This window comes from Tiliqua scincoides, chromosome 2, assembly GCF_035046505.1.
Source record: "Tiliqua scincoides isolate rTilSci1 chromosome 2, rTilSci1.hap2, whole genome shotgun sequence".
NCBI classification, from domain to species: Eukaryota; Metazoa; Chordata; class Lepidosauria; order Squamata; family Scincidae; genus Tiliqua; species Tiliqua scincoides.
Genome location: NC_089822.1, coordinates 120,040,818 through 120,063,948, shown reverse-complemented (window position 1 = coordinate 120,063,948; position 23,131 = coordinate 120,040,818). Strand labels below are relative to the sequence as shown.

The 23,131-nt window shown below is 46.3% G+C and overlaps 2 protein-coding genes and 3 non-coding genes across 5 annotated transcripts; all 5 read left to right on the top strand.

Moving 5' to 3' along the window:
• The first annotated feature begins 8,827 nt into the window (after positions 1-8,827).
• Positions 8,828-9,760, top strand: LOC136638720 (olfactory receptor 13H1-like). The gene has a single exon (XM_066612755.1). The coding sequence runs from the start codon at positions 8,828-8,830 to the stop codon at positions 9,758-9,760; it is 933 nt and encodes a 310-aa protein (XP_066468852.1).
• A 4,308-nt stretch (positions 9,761-14,068) lies between these two features.
• On the top strand, positions 14,069-17,262 carry LOC136638719 (olfactory receptor 13H1-like). Its single transcript, XM_066612754.1, has 3 exons — positions 14,069-14,092; positions 15,159-15,369; positions 16,520-17,262. The coding sequence occupies exons 1-3, from the start codon at positions 14,069-14,071 to the stop codon at positions 17,260-17,262; spliced, it is 978 nt and encodes a 325-aa protein (XP_066468851.1).
• Positions 17,263-20,178: 2,916 nt separating this feature from the next.
• Positions 20,179-20,251, top strand: TRNAA-AGC (transfer RNA alanine (anticodon AGC)). Its single transcript has one exon. It is a non-coding gene; the product is annotated as a tRNA-Ala (tRNA).
• A 1,791-nt stretch (positions 20,252-22,042) lies between these two features.
• On the top strand, positions 22,043-22,115 carry TRNAA-AGC (transfer RNA alanine (anticodon AGC)). Its single transcript has one exon. It is a non-coding gene; the product is annotated as a tRNA-Ala (tRNA).
• Positions 22,116-22,216: 101 nt separating this feature from the next.
• TRNAA-CGC (transfer RNA alanine (anticodon CGC)) lies at positions 22,217-22,289 on the top strand. The gene has a single exon. It is a non-coding gene; the product is annotated as a tRNA-Ala (tRNA).
• Positions 22,290-23,131: the final 842 nt, after the last annotated feature.

The window sequence follows — 23,131 nt, the reverse complement described above, 5'->3', positions numbered from 1 at the left end:
ATTGTAAATAGCACACTTGTAGGACCCTGACCTGGATCGGGACCACTGTGGGGATAGAGAGGCATTTGCCCTACCCCACACCACAATCCTGACCTGAATCAGGGGTCTGCATGCATGCATTCTATGGCACTTCAACATTATTTCTCTTTCCACATTCTCAGTCCTCTCAGTTCACTGCTATCAGTGCTCCTCTAGCCATCATTTTGTGCCTCAGCTGCAAGATTCTCTTTGCATTTCACTAAGTCTAAATGTATTACTTAATGCAACAGGAAGGGACGAGTTCTACCAAAGCTTCAGAATAACTGGAGGCCCAATCCTATCCAACTTTCCAGTGCTTATGCGGTCATGCCAACAGCATGTGTGCTGCAACCTGCAGGGGGTGGTCAGTCACGGGGGTTTTCTCAAGGTCAGGGAATGTTTGTCCCTTTACCTTGAGGCTGCATTGTGGTTGCATTGGCACGGGAAAGTTGCAGAAGTTTGGGCCCTGGTTCCATTAAAAGAAATACACAAGAATGAAAATGCAGTCCTAAAGTGGCTGTCTGCTGGTATTTCCTGGCATCTTTTTAGATTGTGAGCCCTTTTGGGACAGGGAGCCATTTAGTTATTTGATTTTTCTCTGTAAACCGCTTTGTGAACTTTTAGTTGAAAAGCGGTATATAAATACTGTTAATAATAATAATAATAATAATAATAATAATAAAGCTGGTTTTGACATACATCCATTCTATAGCTAAAGTACCCAGCGTCAATTCATACAGTGATGCCTTGAGAGAAGACTGAGATATGTCGTAATTGGAACTCTTTACTCCAAGTACCTTTCAAGATCCAGGTCAAGCAGTAAGAGCTCTTCTTGCCAACAAGCTTGCACATGTTTTCAAGGTCAGAGAAATTCAATTACCTTCAGGAGCAGCTCATCTCTGCCTTGGTTCCAAAAGTGTGCTTTGGGGCTTTGCTAAGATCAATGCTCACACTGTTTCCACCTGATGATCTGTGAGCTGTGAGGGGTATTCAAGATTCCTTGTCCACTCTAGGAGGAAAAACATCATACAATGGAAAAAATGGTGGAAAGCGTTTCACTGAAGACAGCTCTATTCGTGGGGAAAGAAGGTAATGATTTAGGATGCACCTGATCCCTAGTGGTTAACATGCTATCGGTCCTCTGGAGTATGACAGGTAGGCCCAGGGGTGATTCCAAGACTGGTCTTTAATTGAACTCCAAGGATATCACTTTGGCACTTTAAATAATCGATTATTCCTAAAAGTATATGACCAGTACAGGGAAGGAGAAAAGAGCATTCAGACTCCAAGCCTTAATGATCTCCATAAACATCTCATTTGTAACTTGTATAATAACATTGGGTCAGGACCCACTAGGTGGGTCATGAGCCTATTTCAGGTGGGTCCCCATTCATTTCAATATTTTATTTTTAATATATTAGATTTGATGCTTCCATGGTATGTGACTGCATTTGGGGAAATGTGGCCTCCACGGGCCTCAGAAGGCCTTATGATCTTCATAAACATCTCCTTTATAATTTGTATAATAACAGTTATCTCCATTTTCTCTCTTTCCTGTGTTATGGTCCACTGTACCTGCTGAGATCAAGCAGTTGGGCCCTCCTTGTGGACATAGGCTGGTCCTTATGAAGGTGTAAGAACATAAGAAGACAAAATTCCCATGAATTTCTGATCTGACCTAAACCTTTCTGATCTCTTTGGGACAACCTGGGCTGGATAATTACACATTCTCCACCCAGAGAAACAAATAGCTCCAAACTTAAGCACTCTGGTTGCTCTATCAGACAACGGGCACAATCCCAGCCTGCACTGGGCAAGCCATGAAGCTTGCAATGTATCCAGCGCAGGGCAGGGGCCATAAGCAGCTGAGCCAGAGGCAAGGGGAAACATTTCCCCTTACCTCCAGATAAGGGCCGCTGGCACCTATGGATCTGCTCGGACTTGTGCCACCTCTTGAGCTGGCACAAGTCCAAGGCAAGCAGAGCGACTTGGAGCTGCTCCGTTCTCCCTGGGAACGGGGGTTGGGATCTGGCATAACTGCAGGACCCCAGCCCCACCTCCTGCTCCCTGTTCGCCCTCCCTCCCTCCACCCAGCCATGCCTCCCTCCCTCCCACCTCCTCCGCGCCCCCCGCCTACCTCAGAGCGCTGTGTCAGCGCAGCCATGCCGATGCAAGGCGCTCTGAGCATTGGCCCGGCTGTTACCAAAAAGGGCTGTTATGTTTTAAGGGGAATTATTATATTACCCTTTTGGAAACTTTAGGATCGCAGGCTGGATAACAAGACAGCGTAATGCAAAGAAATTCCTTGTTTAGCTTAAAAAGGAGACTGGGAGAAAGATAACTTTCAATCAACGATTATATTTTTATTACAAAACACATAGGTAAACATAATGCACATGGAGAATTGATAAGTATAGGTTTCTAGTACTTGTGTCTAGTGTACCAAGCTTTATGGTGGTTGCATGTGCCGTGTATTTGGTGCATCCGAGAAGGAATCAGAAAAGGATAGGTTATAGGGAAGGATTTTAGGGGTCCCTGGTCTGCATAACCTAGTTGCTAACTAAGATGGGGAGAGAATGGGAGAAATAGGTGGGGGAGAAGGGAAAAGATTCCAGACGCAAGATATAGTTACCTGTCCTGGGAAGCAGTTGGGGGGAGTGGAAGAGTCCTATGGAGGACCTGTGCCTTGGGGGGCAGCCAGAGAGAGAGAGAGAGCACATGTGGCGAAGTTCTCTCTTAAAAGGCTTTTTGCTGACCTGGACGCTGGATGTGAATGACCCCCGGATGTGGCCTCCTGGATGCACATGCTCACTACACACAGTAGGACACGTGGAGCATGCAAGAAAATGATGACTGGGTATCAGCCATGACTGGCCTCCTGGGGGAGGGAGGCAGTTTGCATAAGGTGCTTAAGAGTGATAAAGCTACAACAATAGAACAATAGACTTCTTCCTCCGGAGGTGCATGCTAGTTTTGCATAACAGTAATTGAATCAGGAGGCATCCCTGCATTGCTAGAGGTTGTGCAAACTTGTGACTTCTACCAGGGCCTTGGAAAAGTGTACTGGGGGAAGGGTGTCCTGTATTCTGAGGTTTGACCTGCATGAGTTTTAGTCCATAATACATACAAAATCACAACTTGGAAGGGAAAAGGAGATTTTCACGCAACACGGCTTCCTTCCGAGGAGGCGCCAACATGCCTTACAGCACGTTTGCTACCCTCCTGTGTCAGTGCAATTGACTTTCACTGGCATAAGTCAAGGACTGGATTGTACCCAATGAAGCACTGGAAGCTCATAGATTAGGAAATCCCCCAAAATGTATCAAGGAACCAAACCCTGAAATCAAAACCTGAAAGGGAGAATTAAGTAATTCTAAAGGGGAAAAAATCTGCAGTTAACATACCTCACATGCAGGTTATGTATGCCTTACTTTGTATTGGACTGTAACCATTGTTAGTACACCTGCTCAGTTGTACACTTAGGGGAAATTGGTATTTTAGAGAAGAAAAGGAAAGAAGTCAAAGGGTTCAAAGCACAGTACACAGTTGATTTAGGGATTATTTCCAATATGGAGGGGGAATCAAATAAATGAAGTACAGGACGAAAAATTAAATAAACAAAAGACCAGTAATATACTAACAATCACACATAGGCTGCAATCCTAACCAACTTTCCAGCACTGACATAAGGGCAATGCAACTCCAAGGTAAGGGAACATACATTGCCCTACCTTGTAGAAACCTCCATCTGGGCCACTGCTACGTTAACCGGGGTAAGGGGAATCACTTCGCTGTATTCAGTGCAGGCTAGCCGGCCGGCCTGTTCCAGCGCAGGAAATGATTGGGCTATGAATGTATGCAATAAGTTGGAAAGTAGATTTGAATAATTAAGCTAGGGATAGATTACCTATGATCGTTGGAAAACAGAGATTGATAAATACTATTTAGGGAAGAGAGAAAAACTGTAGAATCAATGGGCTGCATGTAAGAAGGAGGAAAATAGTTGAGAGTGGTGTTTTCACCACCATTTCATTGGAGAGCCCAATGTTCATGTCGGCTGCCTTTTCAGCAGCAACACCTCAGCACTGCTCAACAGCTGAGAGCCTAAAAGTTGGATAAAAAGCTTCCGCAGGCCGCATTCAGCCCCCCGGCCTTATGTTGGACACCCCTGCCTTAGAAGGTCACTTCTGGTTTTCAGGAGGAGACTGGAAGTGACCTTTTAGGCCAGCTCTAATTGCCCCTGCAAATGCCACTGCACCACTGTATTCTTTTCCGCTTTTCCGTAGTAACCAACAATGGAAGTGTGGTAGTCCGGATTGTAGCCTACTTTTTCTTTCCTTCTTTTTTTCAGTGAGTGGTTATATGTGTAAGCCCCAGCACATTTGTTATTAGAGGGGGAAATGTTCAGTCTTTTTTCAAACTCTTGAAATTCAAATTGCCACTTGGAAAGAAATTGTAAAAAGTTTCTCAAACAGTATTTGGATTGTACACCAAAAAAAAAAAAATAATAATAAAAGAAAGAGTTGAAGCCATCTCCTATAATTAGGCTGAGCTGGTTTAAATTAATGAAATTGTTACACCTACTCCTTTAGGGTAAGACTCAAAAGTCTTCACTATAACCAAATCATGATGATGCAACAGAGTTGCTATTCAATCTGATCATTAGGAGGAAAAAAGTGACTAGCTGGGATTTAAGCACTAATTAATGACTTTTGTGCATGATCCTGCTGCCTTTGGGATTCCAGTGAAATCATGCCCCATAGACATAATTAAAATTTATCTTTTTTCATATTGCATTGAGTATGGTTTCTTATATTGACTACTTAGCACTTTTTGACCCTTTTTTCATACGTTGCCTGACCTTTGAAACAAAAATCCCCTGCCCATTGCTGGTAATCAGATCCATAACCTGAAACAAGCTTCCAGACTTCATTGACCCCAGGGAACTGTCTTCATTTTGGCCATCTAAAAAGATGGCTCATGCTGCGGCCGCTGTCCGCTAAGGCTGTGTGCAAGAGGCCCTGTGCAAACAGTTAGAATTGAGGAGCCCTGAGGTATTCAATCTGTGCGTCCCGCCTCCCTAGTGAGGAGTGGCTAGCCTCCAGGGGCGTCACCAGGCATCTGGGAGGAGGAGAGAGGTGGCCGCAGCTGCCCTTCTCTGCTCAGCTGTAGGTGCTGCCTCCTGACTTGCTGCTTTTCTGAGGCTGAGAAGGAGGTCAGTGGGGCAGCGTGAGGTGGGGAGGGTATGGGAAACAAGGTGGGGGAGAAGGCTGGCTGGGCAGCAGCAGAGGTGCTGCATCTCATCAGCACAGGGTGAGCTCCTGGCAGGCTTCAAACTGGGAGGGAAGCCTGACCTAGAGAGAGCAGCAAAGCGCTTTCCTCCACTTGGGGAAGAGGGAGCCAGCCTGCTCTTGGGGGGGGAGTGTCCAAATGCCCAGCCTGCATCCCTCTGTCTTGCCTGGGGGGAACAGGGGCAGCATCTGCATGTTGGGGTGTATCTGTGTGAGCAGCCCTCATCTACTTTTGGGGTGAGTTGTAATCTTGCTGGGTGTGTCTGCAATCCTAGCCACACTTTCCTGGGAGTAAGCCCCATTGACTCAAATGGGACTTACTTCTGAGTAGACCTACATAGGCTTGGAGTCTGTGTCAGCTTAACCCAGGATCCTCACCTTTCTCTTTTTCCTCCCCCTTCAACAAAGAGAAAAAAGTCACTCTTTTTGTCTTCAAAAATTGGTTAAAAATAAAAACACCCAATTCTTTTCGGCCACCCCCCTTTTTCCTCGTGCCTCCTTGTAGTGGAATAGCGGAAGATCTGGCGAGGAGGTAGAGTGTGGTGTCCACAGTGCCCCTTGCTCTAAGTAAATGCAGGGTTAAAGCCCAGGTGGTAGCTGGAGGTGTGCTGCACAGCTGCAGCCACTAAAGGCTAAAGTGAACCTGGGAGCATACAAACACCTGGAGGAACTAGTGGGGGTGGGTTGTAGAAGGAGTGCAGGTTGGAGGAGATGAGGTGAGACTGACTGGGTTTATTGACTTTGGAATCTGACCTTGGACTGTGACTTGGTGTATTGACTTTGGACTTTGACTTGGATACCCTGACTGATTTGACTGACTTACCTGGAACCTGACCTCGGACTGTAACTCGGCTTATTGGCTCTGGACTCTGATTTGGCAACTCTCATTGATTGTACTGGTTTACTTGGAATCTGTGGACTGGAACTGGACTCTGACTTTTGCACTGGTGAGATTCACAAGGGAAACTAATCAGCCTTAAGCGGGCACGAGGCCCAGTGGATTGGGATTTGGCAGAACACTCCTTTTGGGGGGTTACTTCCCATGTTAGCTGCTATTATAAGACAAAAGGCACAATCCTAGCTAGCTGTACTCAGAAGTAAGTCCTATTGTGTTCAATGGAACTTACTCCCAGGAAAGTGGGGTTAGGATTGCAGCCTCAGAGTGCTGGCAGCTGTTTTTTTGGTTTCTACTGTATAATTATAACACCTTCATCCCCATTTTGGGGGTAACTGAGCTGAGGTGTTGTAATGGGGAGCCATGGCCAATGGCCACAAGGATCAGGGGAGCCATGGGCTGGAGAAGTTCGAGAACCACTGGTCTAGATCATTCCTGATAGATAATTCCTGTCACATCTTTGCCCATGTTTCTTCTGCAATCGGGTAGTAGAAGAGTGTTGCTTTTTCCAAATCAGAATGCTTTCATATTATTTTAAGTTATTCTTAGTTTTTCTAGTTCTGGCTGCAATGAGAACGATGGAAAATGCCATGGATGCTGTTCACATTGACATTTTTAGATATTTGTAAACACGGCTAGTACTGGACAGTACTAGACTGACAGTTCCTTTACCTGCAGACTGGGGGCCAATCCTAAACACACCCAGCACCAGTAAGCCCTAGTGCTTTTCCTGCGTGCTGTAACTTTGCTGTACAGCTAGTTTACCCCACCCAACGAGTAGGGAGTGCTGGCACCAGGCCCATGCTAGTCAGGCTCTGGGCCCAGCACCAGCTGGAAGTGAAATTCTGAGCCGGTGGGGGGGGGCAGAACAAGGGCAAGCTGCGGGGAGGAACCAGGCAGGAGGGGGTGGGAATGGTGGAGCTCTGCTGCACCACATTCTGAACTCCGTGTTGGGCTGAAAAGCCCGACATGGAGTCTCTGAAGCCTGCATCGGTAAAATAGCTGGCACAGACTTGAGAAGCCCTATTGCTGGCCTTGGGGCTTTCCTTGGGGGAAGGGGACAAAAGTCCTCTTTCCCCGAGGAGACTCCAGGTGGCTTCCCAGTGCCCTTTTGATACAGTGGTGGCTGTTTTGGTGCAGCTGCTCCAGGGGCACCAGAAAACTCAGGGGTGTACTGTGAATATCCTGATTTTCTTTGAAATGATTACCATTTCTTAGCAAAGAGATTGCAGAGTCAGCTGGTCATGGGAAGCAACGTAGGAATCCATAACACTATCAGTGCAGTGATTTGACAACAGCATCACCTTTGCAAAGCGGGAGCAGATTCTTCTGCTCTTTTAAACACACCTCTCCTTGTACGGGAAAAAGATGCTTTTGAGTTTGAAAACACTGGGCAGAAAATGCAAATGTACTCATCTGTACTAATTGAGGGTGCTGGTGGTGAGGCTGCCTGGTGGTGCTTCTTACCATCCTGCAGTGTCTGGCATTATTCTTGTTGTTGTCGTTATTCAGTACAGTTATAGCACTTTTCAACAATGGTCATTCACAAAGTGGATCAGATTGCAAAATAAATCAAAAGGTTCCCTGTTCCCAAAGGGCGCACAACTTTTAAGAAAAGAGACACCAGCATCAGCCACTGGAAAAGACCCCCTGCAGGACTGAAGACAGGTAGTTGTGCTCTCCCTGCTAAATATACAAGGACAGCACTTTATAAGGTGCCTCTTTGCCCAGGTATCCTCTTATCACAGGCTGCACTCAGGGTGAAAGGACCATCTGTGTCATGGTGCGCATATTTCAAACGGAGGCTGAGCCTGATGGATCGTGCTGTTCAGCTCTAACTGCTGCTTTCTTAATCTGGATTGCTGAAATCCAGCTTCACAGATAACAGTCACCATGTCAGAGGCACACAGCCTGCACACACTCTGTCAAGATGGATGAACAGAGCAGAACAGTCCCACTGGGTACGCACATATTTCACATGAACCCACTTTACATGACACGATCCCTGTTCCCCTAATCAAATGTCCATCTGAAAAACAGACCGTAAAACAACTGCACGTGGTGTCCATAAACATGAAGTCAAGTCATTCCAAATGTTTCAAAGAGTAGGCTCAGAAGGAACTTGCCGCCCTGATGGTAAAAACCCTGCACAGTTTGTCAACTGTGTTATGGTTTAAGGTGACTACTCCAACCCAGGGCATTGACATGCAACCATATTCTGCCATTAAGGCATGCTGTGTTCTGTGGTGACATTCTTCTTTACCATCTCTTTGACTATGAATTTCTTGCAGGAAAGGGGAAAAAGGATCCCAGTAGCTATTGACCCACTGCCCCAGAGTGAGACTGTTACTCAGGCAGCCTGAGAGAAGCTGGCTGTTCGGATGGAGTTCTGTCTGGGAGGACTCAGTGTAAGCTCCCAAGAGCTGCCAGCACTGCTTCGTTGAATGGATTAGCCTCTAGGACATTGATTGACTACATACTCCCATCACACAGCCTTTGGAGGCAATTTCAAGAGGTCACAGCATAGCTGCTCAGTTGTGAAAAGAGACCTTCTGGTCATGCTCATCTCTCTGTTCTTTGTCTCTGATTTGTTTTCTTTGCAGGTGGGCAAGCATCAACAATGATGGAGGACATGAGCAATAATGAGACCTTTGAGTTTGTTCTGGTGGGGCTCTCCCATCATCCCCAGGCCCAGGCTGTCTTCTTCTGGTTCCTGCTAGTAGTCTACATGGTAACTTTGATTAGCAACGGGCTCATTGTCATGGTGGTTGTGACTGATCCTGCCCTGCACACTCCCATGTACTTTTTCCTTTGCAATCTCTCTTTCCTTGACATCTGCTACTCATCTTGCAGCATCCCGCAGATGATGATCAATTGTCTGGTTGAAAGGCCAGTTATTTCTTTTACCAGATGCTTGCTTCAGATGTACGCAAGCCTTTTCCTTGGGATGACAGAGTTCCTGCTCCTGGCTGTGATGGCATATGATCGATTTGTGGCTATATGTAGTCCCCTGCACTACACTCTCATTGTAAGCTGGCGGGTGTGTGTCCAGTTGGCGGTCATGTCTTGGGCTAGTGCCTTCTTGCTGACTCTGTTACCAGTACTTGTGCAACCCACGAAATTCTGTGGCCACAATGTGATAAATCACTTCACATGTGAGCTACAGGGATTCATCAAATTGGCTTGCTCTGATACCCGCCTCAACAAGATCATTATGTTTGTCACCAGCTTTCTGGTCTTGGTGGTGCCCTTCACATTCATCCTGGTGACATATGGGCGCATTGGGCTGGCTGTCCTACGCATCCGTTCAGCACAAGGCCAGGGCAAAGCCATCTCTACCTGCAGCTCTCATTTAGCAGTGGTAGGGATCTTCTATGGCACAGCTATGGCCATGTACTTGAGACCCCAAGACAAAACCTCCTCAGATCATGACAAGCTAGTTGCTGTGTTCTATGGAGTCATCACCCCTATGCTCAATCCCCTTATCTATAGCCTGAGAAACAGAGATATAAAGGGAGCTCTGCAGAGGACTTTTGGAAGAAAATTCATTGAGTGATAGTGTATTATGATAAGAAATTTTTTTAAAAAAATATGGCTAACGTAGAAGGTGCACTTCTTATAATACTGGGGTGGCCAAAGCCAGTGGCGTAGCTAATGATCATGTAGCCTCATGCCAAGCTCAAAATGTTGCCTCTGAAGTGATGTCACAACTTGAAGTAACATCACGCCATGGCTTTTTAAAAGTGAAAATTGGGTGGAACTCACCTTCTCCCCACAGCAGCTCACCCACTTGCTCTGTTGCCTTCCCCCAATCTGTGGTTTAGCTAAGGCATCTATCTGCTACCCGGGGTCAAAGAAGATTTTGTAGCCCCCCTCCCCCATATGATAAAGTCGAATTTAATTAAGTAAATAAATAAAAAGTTATTGGTTCCATGCTGTATCATAATAACATCTCATTGGCACTCAGAACAATCAGTCTCATAGGTCAGTGTGGAGTTAAGCAAATCCACTTTTTGTTCCACAAGACAGTTGTGTTTTCATTTTCTGGCAGTTTATTTCATTGCACTCTGCATTAAATTACCTTTCCAATGATATATAAAATGATGGTATTATTCATGCATACCAAGGTTTTCACAATTTTGGTCACTAGTATCAAGCTAAGCTTGTTGCCCCCCTAAAGCTTGATGCCCGGTGCAACTGCTACCCCCTGCACCCCCTTAGGTATGCCACTGGCCAAACCACAGCTTGCAAGCATCTTGTGGCTCTTTGACACATTATGTTCAGCTCCTCAAAATACATTGGCTGAGCTGCTTTTAGCATCACAATTAATAAAAACTGTAAATAAATTTTTTTCAAGCTTTGTAATTATTTACCAAGTATAAACTGAGAGTCTACTGGATGAAAACATAAGTTTAATGTTCATGGTAAGTAAATACATATATTTAAGAATTTAAATGCTTCTTAAATATTGCAGTTCTCAAACACTTATCTTGTGGATCTGAAACAGCGGATATTTATCATATGTGACTCTTAGATTAAGCAAGTTTTGTCACCCCTGCATAAGAGAGGAATCATGAATATATCTCCTCTAGGTGAAGTTTCCGTCTGTTAGCTCTCTTCAAGGCCAAAATTGCTTCCACACACCTCCTTTCTATGACTAGAAATTGTAGGTCTGAGTGCCATTGGCTTGATACTTCAAGTAGAAACCTTTGGGTGACTTCTTGTAGTAGTTTCATGTAGTTGTTAAACAGCATGGGGGATAAGTTGGAACTTTGCAGCACCCCACAATCCAATGGCCATCAGGTAGAGCATTAGATTCTCTGTATCACTTTCTGGAAGAGGTTTAAGAAGTGGGATTATAGCCACAGTAAAATGGTGCCCTCAAGTCCCATTTCTCCCAGCCAACCCCATAAGTTACCACAGCTGATGGTATCAAAAGACATCAAGTTGTCTAGCAGAGCCGTGCTGCCCCGTCTATCCCCAAGGACCTGTTCTCCACCAGAGCCATCAAGGCAGTTTGGTGTTAAAACCAGATTGCAAACCAGATTGGAAAGGATCCAAGTTATCAGTTCTATCCATCCATGTATGCCTTTACACAAGCAGGAACTGTTTCATGTGTTTTCATGTTACCTTCAGACTCTAAGAGACACTTTGATACATGCCATCACAAAGGCCTTGTGACACGGCAAGGGCAGGTTTTAAAATCCAGACAAGTTGTACAGATTCTAATGCAGTAATTTTCAACCTTTTTCATCTCACGGCACACTGACAAGGCACTAAAACTGTCATGGCACACCATCAGGTTTTCGATAATTGCCAAGGCACAAAATGCTGCCGGTGGGGGCCTCACATCCCTACTGAACCTACTAATAAATGACCTTCCCTCAAATTCCTGTGGCACACCTGTGGACCACTCACGGCACACCAGTGTGCCACAGCACAGTGGTTGAAAATGGCTGCTTTAATACAATAAAGCCACACATTTAATAGAATGCAAAGCTTGTAATCCAGGTTTTCGCACATGCACACATAGAGGGCACAATCCTAACTTACACTGGAACAGGCAGGCTGACTGGCCTATGCTGAATCCAGGGCAAGGTAGATGAGGGCTGGGGTGAAACTTGGAGTATTTTATTCCCCTTATCCTGTGTTGCGTGCCAGCCAGCCTATTTAGATCTGTGCCTGTGATTTCTTGGGCGCAAATTCAAGCAGCCCATGTAAGTTTGCTCAAGCTGGGGACGGGGAGCGGGGGGGGGGTAAGGATCCATCCTGCACTGCTGTGGCTGAGCCCACCCCCTCGTGGGTCCGTTCCACCTTCTGGGTCGCCCTCCCCCCACCCAAAAACACTTCCTCACCACCTCCATTCTTCCTTCCTTCCTTCCTTCCAATCCCACCCCCTGTGCTGGATTGCCCAGGCTAGCACAAACTCATCCTGTCCAGGCACGGGTTCAGCTCTGCTCAGTCTGCTCCCAAATACAGGTCCAGTCTTGTTATACATGGATTTTTTATACACGGATTTGACTCAACACATACGACCCCTGCAAATGAGGAGGAATGTGCTGATCCCTGGAGAGTGGGGAAAAATGCATCCTTTTAAAATCACAGTTTTAAAAGCTGCTTTTTACTGATGTAGAGAGACAGTCATGCAAGTGATTACAGATTTTTTTTTTATCTCAATGTGATAAGTAGCCTTTAAATTAAAGGAAAACAGTCAAAACAGTTAATGTGAGAGAGCGCAGCTGGCTGTTCCATCCATCAGTCATTCTCTCTGCTGGCTTCACTCCTCCCTTCCTCATGAGCAAGTGAAAGAAAACTTAATGGCAGCTATTATCACCTCCTCTTTTCTTTCCCCCTTGCTGGGGCTCCTGGAGGAAAGGGAGGGATTGCTGCCTCCTAGTGAAGCCTAAGTGCCTGGAGAGAGACTGATTGCCTCTGTGTGCATTTCAAAAGGTCTGCAAGGCTGTTTTTAAATCACAGGAGCCAAGCCACTTTGTTCTTTAAATTTATTTGCTTTAGTGTGTTTTTTGCCATCCATGTGAGACCTGCGAATAATAAGACTCAACCTATAGTTGTGAATTTGCTTTTCAGTACCTTTAAGACACTTGGTGGGGTGGATTGTGCTGTCACTCACTCACTCACTCACTCACTCACTCAGTCTGTCTGTTCCCGAAGGCAGACAAGTGGTATATAATTACGTTGCTCAACAAGAACATCTAATACCTGCCACTGGTTTTCAGAGAAGCTCAATACTACCAATTAATTCTGGAACAGCTACAGAGGAGACTGAGTTGTACTTCACACAGGGAAAACAAGAGCGAGACCCAACAGGTTTGACCAGGGTCCCATGTGAGCTGTGTCTGCACCCACCTAGAACAGTATCTGTAATGGATAAAGGTCTCATTATAGACATCCAGGAATTCCTTAGCAATATCATTGTAAGAAGAGTATCTGAAGCTGCTTGACATCTACTGACAGTATTGGGTAGAAACATAGCAGGTATACCACCATAGATATTTAAGCACCTTCAGTTTCTTTCAGTTTGACTGGGAGAAATAAGACTCAATTCACTTGAATCAAAACTCTTGTTTACACTGCATTCCTCCTTCACTTCAGAAGACTGCACTCCCTCACTTCTTGGAAGCAGAACTCTTCCAATTCAGAAGAGCGAAGTACAATTTTGACAATAAATTTTGCTACCTAGCTTTGATGTTAATTATCCCATGTAAGCTATTACTTTATTGCTGATTTTAGCTATATTCCCAAAGGGTACCTATTATGCCTCTCTGAACTCAGACCTGAAATGACTTAGGTCTATAAAGGTTGTTGGCAATACTTCTGAATCATAATGAGAAGACTCTCATTACTTTCTAAGCACACAAATGGATTTGCTTGCAATTATGCTACTCCGTGTTGTCTAGACTAGTTCTTACTACTGCTTTTAAGTGAAAAGGATTTACCACTCATGATCATGCCAATTCCCCCAAATCTTTGACTTTATACAGTTGTCTTTATATCTGTTTGCACAAATAAGGTAATGGCACTATATATTAGATGAAAGGTGTGCTTGATTGGTTTTTGCTTCGCATGGTAGCTTGCCATTTGACTCAGTACAGCTGTTAATAGTTTCCATTGATTATCATTAACACATCAATTTGTTTACATATTTCTCTGACCTTAAATTTTTTTTAATGTTTGCAATCTTTCCTAGCCTGTTGTCATGATAACAAAATCTTAAAGCAACACTTAAACCAGTCCTATTATATGACAAGTTATGAGATGTTGTCATATCCTTTTAGAAACGTCTCTGAACTGTGGGATCCAGCACTACCAAACATCAAAGGACAAAACATTTATGTAAGGATAGATGATTCCTGGGCCAGAAGATAAGGTAAGTCCTTCCAGGATATTACTGGATATTCAAATGTTTGTAGATTCTACAGTCAAAACAGAAAATTCATATGCTATCTCATAGATACAGACTGCAACCATACCTTACACAGCTATATTACATATTGAATTGAATGAGACTTGATTCAGAGTAAATATGCATAGGGTTGCACTGACTGTAAGTAAAATGCTGCAAGTTGCTACTACTGTATATGAATTTCAGATCAGTTGATTCACGGCCCAATCCTATCCAACTATCCAGCATCAGTGCAACCACAATGTCGCCCCGAGGAAAGGGAACAACTGTTCTCATACCTTGAGGAGGGATCTGTGACTGCCTCCCTACCACAATGGCACGGCTACACCGGCACTGGAAAATTGGATAGGATTGGGCCTTAAGATAACTTCCTTGTTTCCCCTTCATAACTAATTCCAGTTCCAGTTTAGCTTAGAATATCGAATTCTACTTAGATACCCAAAAGCTTAGATACCCAAAAGGGGTATCTACAAAAATGAGAACAGTTGCTAGATTTTTAAATGGTTCCAGATCAGTTCATATCCAGTTAAGTTATTAATTTCAGTTGGTCTAACATCTCCTGATCTACAAAGATCATATTTGTATATAATACCTATATAGCAGAATGTTCACTGTGAACAGGGCATCTCTGCTTCAGATGCCCTTGGGTGGGTGCAGGCTGTTAACATCAAAAGGAGGACCTATCTACTAGTAACTACTCAGTGTTGGTAAAGTGCAGACTGGAACTGTCTCTGCCAAGTGCAGAAGTGGAAATTCCCTGCTCATGTTGATTGTCCTGCAGCAGCAGACAGAGATTGACAACCCAATCCTAACGGGCAGCCCAATCCACAAGGGCTGCCACTGAATCCAGTGCTCCCCGTGCTACCGTGGGAGGCACCTCAGGAGCAAGGGACATCCGCAGTGGGGCTACTCCCTTTAGCGGCACCCTTTGGGCGCCGCTAAAGGTGCTCATGTAAGGCACACAGCCTCCACGAACACCTAGGATCCTGCAGAGCAGAGCTCTGCGGATCCTCCTCCCACCAGCCCCCAGGCACGCCTCTGGCATGCCCACCCTCCCCGCATCACGCCGGCCTCCCCCCTCCCTGGAACGCCCCCGTTCCGGCCCCATTTGCCGTTCTGCAGCCCAGCAGTCGCAGGCACCGCCGAGCTGCAGAACGCGGGCGCCCGCCGGGCGGTGGCTCAGCGCCGGCCGGAGCTGAGCTTGCGACTGTGGTCCGCGCCACGGAGGCGCAGTGCAGACCGTAGGTTTGGGCCCTCAGGCTGCAATCCTAACCACATGTTCCTGAGAGTAAGCCCTATTGAACAAAATAGGACTTACTTCTGTGTAGACCTGGTTAGGATTGTGCCCTTAACTACTGCCTCTTGTCCCACCACAATGGGAGCATTAAAGGTAATCGTGTTCCTCCAGCTGACTGATCTGGCAGCTCTAGTAGTCAAGCTACTAACTCTCAGTCCCTTTCCTCCATTTCCAATAAGGAGGTGAGAACACTCTGCTAACTTACAAGGTTCTTGCAAAGATTCCTTAGATAATGATTATGAAGTACTTTGAATAGTTTACAGCCCAATCCTATGGGCCTTTACGGCAGTGGGACAAGCAGCCCACAGTTGTAAAATGCCCAGTGACAGCCCAAAGATCACACTGCTGCAAGGCCATTTCAAGCTGCCACCACAAAGTAGCTGCAGTGTAGACCCCCACCACCAGGGACCCTGGACTGCACCAGGGCAGGGAAGGAAGTGGAGAAGGCTTGTCATGAGCAAGGAGGGAAGAGAGCAGGGGGTGTTTGGGGGGAGGAAGGGGTGGATCCTGGTAGCAATAAGGCCTAAATGTGTACAATGAATGGAGTTTGAGATTATACAGTCAATTCCTGGATTTTTTTTCTGGGATATTGACTACAATCTGGCCTATGTGCATTGGATTTCACCTGTAGATACCCTGTTTGAACATAATACTCCTACCTGAACATCTGGGGTCATGAGAAGTGAGGCAAGCATGTAGGGGAAGGGGAAGAAAGCCCACTTTCCATTTCATAATTCAAATTCATAATTAAATATAGCATGCAGACAGATATGATTTGGACAACAAACTCCCCCCGGTCCACAGTATAGAATAAAATTGTGGAAGCTGTTAAGTAGCACCTTCTTTTTTTCACTCTCCATGCAGATAAACAGAGACTATGGAAAAAATGAACAATTCTGTAGACTTTGGAGGGAATAATGGCACAGAGCCGGAATTCTTCATCCTGATGGGTTTCTCCACCCAGCCCTGGGTGCGGATGTCACTTGCTCTCGCATTCCTGTTCCTCTATTTGATCACCGTCTTCGGAAACTGCCTGATTTTCTTTTTGATCACAATGGATTCTCACCTTCACACTCCCATGTATTTCTTCCTAGGCAACCTCTCCCTTCTTGACATCTGCTATTCCTCCTGCACTATCCCACAGATGCTGGCCCACAGCTTTACGGGGAGGCCCATCATCTCCTACGGGAAGTGCTTTGCCCAGATGAGCATTACTCTCTTTCTGGCAGTAACAGAGTGTTTCTTATTGGCTGTCATGGCATATGACCGTTTTGTGGCTATATGCAGCCCTCTCCATTATATGCTCATCATGAGCCGAAAGGTCTATGTGTGTCTGGCTGTCTTCTCCTGGACTGCTGCTCTTATGCTGTCAGTTGTGCCGTGCTTCACCTTGAAGTTCCACTTGTGTGGCCGTAATGTCATCAATCATTTTATGTGTGAAGTGCTAGCTATAATAAAACTGGAATGCTCAGATACCTCAGGGAAGGTCAATCTGTCATCAGGAACCAGTGCTTTCACCCTTCTAATGCCCTTTGCCTTCATTCTTGTGACCTACGGGCGCATTGGACTGGCAGTGATGAGGATCAAATCAGTCAAAGGTCGGAGCCGAGCTCTGTCTACATGCGGCTCCCACCTTGCTGTGGTTGGAATTTTCTATGGCTCATCCTTGGCCATGTACATGAGGCCACAAACAAAATCTTTTTCAGACCAGGACAAATTAGGAGCTGTCTTTTACATGGTGATCACTCCTGTGCTCAATCCATTGATCTACAGCCTGAGGAACAAGGACGTGAAGGGAGCCTTGTGGAGAGTGATGGGAAGGAAAACGCTCTCCTAAAAGCACTCGGGTTTCTGATTGTTTTAGAAACTCTAGCTACCCTTTTTGTCATGCCCATCATGTATTAATGGTTTAACCACTCATTGTACAGTTTCAATGTGATTTGAGAAAGATAAACCTACAACAGCAAGGCTTCAGAGGCCATTGTGGCAGGTAGTTACACCAATTTGTAGGTGTAGCTGGAGGCAACGACTTGTGCCAGGATTCTATTTTTACTTAGGGCACATCCTAACCCCTTATGTCAGTGCTTTCCAGCACTGACATAAGGGCAATGCAGCTCTAAGGTACTAGAACAAACATTCCCTTTCTTTGAGGAGGCCTCCGTGAGTGACACCCAACTGCAGGATGCAGCATGTGTTCTATTGGCACTGCTATGCTAGTGCTGGAAAGCTCTGACATAAGGGGTTAGGACTGCACCCTTAGTAAAATATTTTTACTTACCTCCTGTAAATAAGTAAATATTTTTACTTACCTCCTGCTGGTTGTCTGATTGCTTCCCCCTCCCACCATAGCATACAGTTTGCACCTACTTGCTTCATTCTATGGGGTGGGGGGATCAGATTGGGCTGCAAATGTGCTATATGCATTCCAAGGATAACTAGATTGCCCAATGAATGGGTTGGTTCAGAGGATACTTGTCCCCAATCCAGTTCATACATGTGAAGTGTTTGCTTCACCCTGCTAACCTTCCACACCCATCCAGTCTGCCTCTGACTTCTGCAGATGTACAAGCTATGTTTACCATGTACTGGAATAATAGGTTTTCAGCTAATATTTCTGTCATCTTATTTCTGTCCAGAGGTGTCACTAGTGTTGGCATCACCCAGTGCGAGGGTTCATTGCGTCACCTATAATGGACCTCCTCCCATACCAGACCATACAGAATAAATTGCAATTTTGTTTGCACAGCCTAAATGCAGTGGCATCACTAGGGTTGGTGTGACCCCTGTTCACTTCATTTGTTTATTTAAATATATAACAATGCAGGTCACCCAACAAATCAGTAACCAACAAAACTTGATGACACACAACTGAATAAGAATTCTAGTATTGGCTCTGATACTTGGAAATGAGAGCTCATACTAATACCTTATGGCAAGGCTTTTTAAACTGGGGTGTCACAGCGCCCCAGACAGGGGGCCCTGGCCTCTTTCCCCTTAAGGGGTGGGAGCAGGGGGAAGGCAGCTAAGGGGGCTGCAGGGACTGGCGTGTACTCACCAGTCCCTGCAGCAGCCTCCCTGGGGTGCAGGGAGCCCTGCATGAGCACCTTCAGGGCCCCCTGAAGCTTGAAAAGTGAAAGTGCAGCAATCACGCTCCACTTCCAGTTTTGCGGAGGCAGGGCGCGATTGCTGCGGTTTCACTTTTTAAGCTTTGGGGAGCCCTGCAGATGCTCGCGCAGGGCTCCCTGCACCCCAGGGAGGCTGTTTCAGGGACTGGTGAGTACATGCCAGTCCCTGCAGCCGTCTTAGCAACGTGATCTTGGGGGTCGCGTCACTGCCTTTCCCCCTCCCCTGCAAGGACTTACTGCAGTCCTCAAACTGTCTGCGAGTTTGAGAACCACAGCCTTATGGGTTCCCTGCTGTGTCATAATAACATCTCATTGGCTCTCAGAACAATCAGTCTCATTCAGTCTTATTGCTCAGTTAAGAGTTGAGAAAATCTTTTTGTAACATAAGGTACTTATGTTTTCTTCTTCTGGTTAATTGGCCATAGCATTTGATAGAATACAGATAGTTCAACATGGTTTGTTTCATTACATTCTGCATGAAAGTTACCTTTCCAATGCTATATAGCATGATGGTATTCTTCATAAATGCTAATTTTCCAAAAAGTTTCCTAAATTTTGGCCAGTAGGGGTGACATCCCCTGAGGATGTCACCCAGTGCCGTCTGCATCCCTGCACCCCTAGTGATGCCACTGTTTCTGTCTGAGATAATTAGTACTTTGTTGTCCTTGATTTCTTGTACATGAATTTGTAACATGACACATCATTTTATAATTAAAAGAGACAAGTTTTTACAAGGCTTCATTGGGAATCAATATAGCACCCATTATGACCTGACTGTGGTGCTTGCATCAGTTTGATTAAATGTTAAGATTAGTTTTCAAAAGAAATTATATCCATAACTGCTATCAAAATGATAAGGGATTAGATTAGTGGATCTACTGCCTGAATTTGCAGATAATCCCCATGTTTCCCACCTTTGTAACTGGGTGAACAGGGAAAGGGAAGTGAAGCACAGCAAAGTATCCATTTCAGAGCCCAACCTCCTCTTATTTTTGGACAGACCATCCATCCTCCATCACCTCTTCCCTCTTGTTCTCTGCTGGCTTGTTGAAACAAACAGAACAACAGAACCATGCAAAAAATAATGCAAAGGCTCACACCCACAGCCTTTATATTATTTGCAGTCCACTTTTATTGACAGTTACCCTGCACATGCCTGATCTTGTCTGATCTCGGAAGCTAAGCGGGGTCAGGCCTGGTTAGTACTTGGATGGGAGACCACCTGGGAATACCAGGTGCTGCAGGCTTATACCATAGTCTTTCGAGACGGAAGGTTGCCAACCATTTTATTGACTGCAGCAGCCAGCTATACCCGTGCCTTTGGCACTTGGGGCCACTTTGCAGGAGAGGATTGCCAGGCTCAAGCAACAAACGTGGTGGTCAAGGGCAATAAAAAGGTGTGGGCCTCTCTGCATAAAATGCATAAAATCTCCCCCCTGCATGAAATCTCTGAAGATTTCAACTCACAACCTCTGGTACCAAGGGCAACAGACATACTTCTAGATCAGGCAGCCAATTGGGACCTGACCTGATGGTGGGAGCAGGCCTCCAGCCAGAGGATGCTGTCATGTTTTCCTTCCTAGGTATTTCTGAGGCTATGTGCCAGAAGGAGCATTTGCCTGCAGCATGGGGAATTAGCTCAAATGGTAGAGCGCTTGCTTAGCATGCAAGAGGTAGCAGGATCAATGCCTGCATTCTCCAGCCCTTGCAGCTGCTGCTTTTCTTTTCTGGCTGCCCACCCCTTTGACCACACATCTGGGATTGACGCCTGTCTCCACACCACACTTTTTCTAAGGCAACCTACAAAAAGCCAAAAGAGATGCCCATGCCCACATCACAAACACCTTTCTGTGCTTGCTGGCTCACATGGGACTTGAATCCATGTCCTTGGTGTTCTTATCACCCTAGTCTGACTCACTGACAACCCAATCCTAAAGGCGGGGCTGCTGCCGGGTGCAGCAGTGCCAAAGCAGCTACTGCTGCATGCTGCAGTCCTGCAGAAGCCACCAGAGGTCTCCTCCCCTGGGGAAGCCCCAAGCCCTGAAATGAAACTTCTCTAGTCTGCACTGGTTATTTTGCAGAGCTCTGCCATTCCTACCCCCTCCTGCTCTGGTTCCCCCCTGCGCTGCCCTCTCCCACCCTGGAATGCCTCCCCTCAGTGGTGTCACTAGGGTCTGCATCACCTGGTGCGGGAGGTCAGCAAGTCACCCCCATAATGGACCTCCTCCCATGCAGTGGGTGGGGCAATATCCCCGGCAGTAAACATGGTGATGCGTCATTGCCCCGCCCCTGCTGGTTTCTTGGCTATAACGTTTGATAGAATAGAGGTATTTCAGTGTGGTTTGTTTCATGCATTCTGCATGAACTTATGCATCAAATGATATATAACATGATGGTATTATTCCCATTCTGTTCAGAAATGGTGTTTGTTCTTGGCAAGGGAAAGGGCAGCAGCAGCCTGAGCACATCTACTCAGAAGTAAGCCCCACAGAGTTCACTGAGCCTTACTCCCATGTAAGTAAGTGTGTCTAGGATGGCAGCCTTGGAGACTACCATCCTATGCTACACACTCAGCTGCTGGGGGGTGAGTCTCATTCAACTAAATGAGGTTTGCAGGGAACTGCATGGGCGCATTCTTGAGTGCTCAGCCACTCACCAAATAACCCTCCAGTCTCTGGATGGAAAGGCTCCTTCTGGAAGGCTAGTGGAGGCAGACAAGCACACCTCTCCCATACACTCCGCATTGCCAGCCATGCTCCCTCCTGCAGACAAGTGCTCAGCAGGTGGGCAGTACATCACCCCCTCCCAGCGCGTCACCTGGTGCGGGTTGCACCACTCACACCAGCCTAGCGATGCCACTGCCTCCTCCATCCCAAGGCCCTCACTGCTAGCTCTTACCTAGCTCTGGGAAGCATCTGGCCAGCGCTGGGCTCAGTGCCAACCAGCGCGGGGCTGGCACCTGCACTGACTTGGAGCAGGGTGGTGTGGGTGTGCCTTACGACATGTTTGCAACACCAGCAGAACACTTGCATCACCAGCGCTGAAGAGCTCAGGATTGGGCTATGAGACTGCTGGTCACATCTCTGGTTGCAGTATGTGGAATTAGCTCAAGTGGTGGAGTGCTTGCTTAGCATGTGAGAGGTAGCGGGATCAATGCCTGTATTCTCTAGCCTTTGAAGCTATTGCTCTCCTTTTCAGGTTGCCCACACCTTGGCCCCTGTGGTCCTCATGTCATTGAATGAAGCAGCAGGCTCAAGCAAAGCAAATGGTGGTGGAGAGTGCATAAAAATATGAGCCCCTCCTCCCTCCATGCATAGCCTCCCCTGGGATTCAAACTGATACATACCTCTGAACCAGCCAGCCACTGGAAGTAGCTCTCTGGCTGGAGGATGTTGAAGTGTGTTCCTTCCAAAGGCATTATAGGATGTTGGAGGATGTTGAAGTGTGTTCCTTCCAAAGCCAGGTGGCCCAAGAAGCTTTTGCCCATAGAGTGGGGAATTAGCTCAAATGGTAGAGCACTTGCTTAGCATGCAAGAGGTAGCAGGATCGATGCCTGCATTCTCCAGATCTTAGAGCTGCTATTTTTCTTTTCTGGCTGTCAGACAGTCCAGGGACTCTCATCTCTCCTCCTTCAGAATAGCCACTGCATCCTGCCTCTCTCCAACAGGGGGATTAGCTCAAATGGTAGAGCGCTCGCTTCGCATGCGAGAGGCAACGGGATCGATGCCCGTATTCTCCACACCTATATTTTTATAAGGGCACCTTCAGAAAGCCAAAAGAGGCACGCCTACCCAGCCACAGACATCTTCCTGCACGAGCTGGTCAACTTGAGCATGAAACCACAGCTATGGCATTATTAGTAGTATACTCTAACTGAGGTAGCTGAGGCACACCCACAGCCACTGCGGCCCTCTTGCTGTACAGTGAGTAGACCGCAAAGTTCAAGCGAGAAAAGTGGCAGAAAGGCACCTCCCACTCTTGCAGTCGTGGAAAGACGATGTAATTATTTACCCTTTTCACTTACAGTGGCTTAGTGAAACTGTAACATAATGTTTGGCAAAAGGGTTCATGGGAAAGGTGGGTTGTGATGAAGGATTAAAAAGAAGTAGAGGAGGTGGAAGCATGGATGAATTGTGGGAAGATGTTCCAGGCACAGTTTTATTAATACTCTACAGCAGTAAATATAAGAGGTATATTCTATATAACTTATGGTACATTTGCAACACTCAGCACTGGCAGTGGTCCTTCACTGAGAGTTCAGGATCAGGCCCCTCCTGATTGCCTGCTGAGTAGAGAGGCGCAGGGAGGGGATCTGAGGCTGCCCTCCAGTCCCCACTTTCCTGGGAGTAAGCCCCATTGACAGTAAGGGGACTGCCTGCTGAGTAGAGAGGTACAGGGAGGGGCTCTGAGGCTGCCCTCCGGTTCCCACTTTCCTGAGAGCAGTGGTGTAGCTAAGGAGGTGCAAGGGGTAGTAGCTGCACCAGGCATCAAGCTTTAGGGGAGCAACAAGCTGAGCTTGACACTAGTGACCAAAATTGTGAAAATCTTGGTATGTATGAACAATATCATCATGGTATATAT

Bases quoted from the DNA above. Each gene is read 5' to 3' on its own strand.
- LOC136638720 (XM_066612755.1), top strand. From the start codon at position 8,828: ATGGAGGACATGAGCAATAATGAGACCTTTGAGTTTGTTCTGGTGGGG.
- LOC136638719 (XM_066612754.1), top strand. From the start codon at position 14,069: ATGATTCCTGGGCCAGAAGATAAG. The intron at 14,093-15,158 runs GTAAGTCCTTCC...ACCAGCCCCCAG, and splicing joins TTCCTGGGCCAGAAGATAAG to GCACGCCTCTGGCATGCCCA. The intron at 15,370-16,519 runs GTAGGTTTGGGC...ATTTCTTCCTAG, and splicing joins ACGGAGGCGCAGTGCAGACC to GCAACCTCTCCCTTCTTGAC.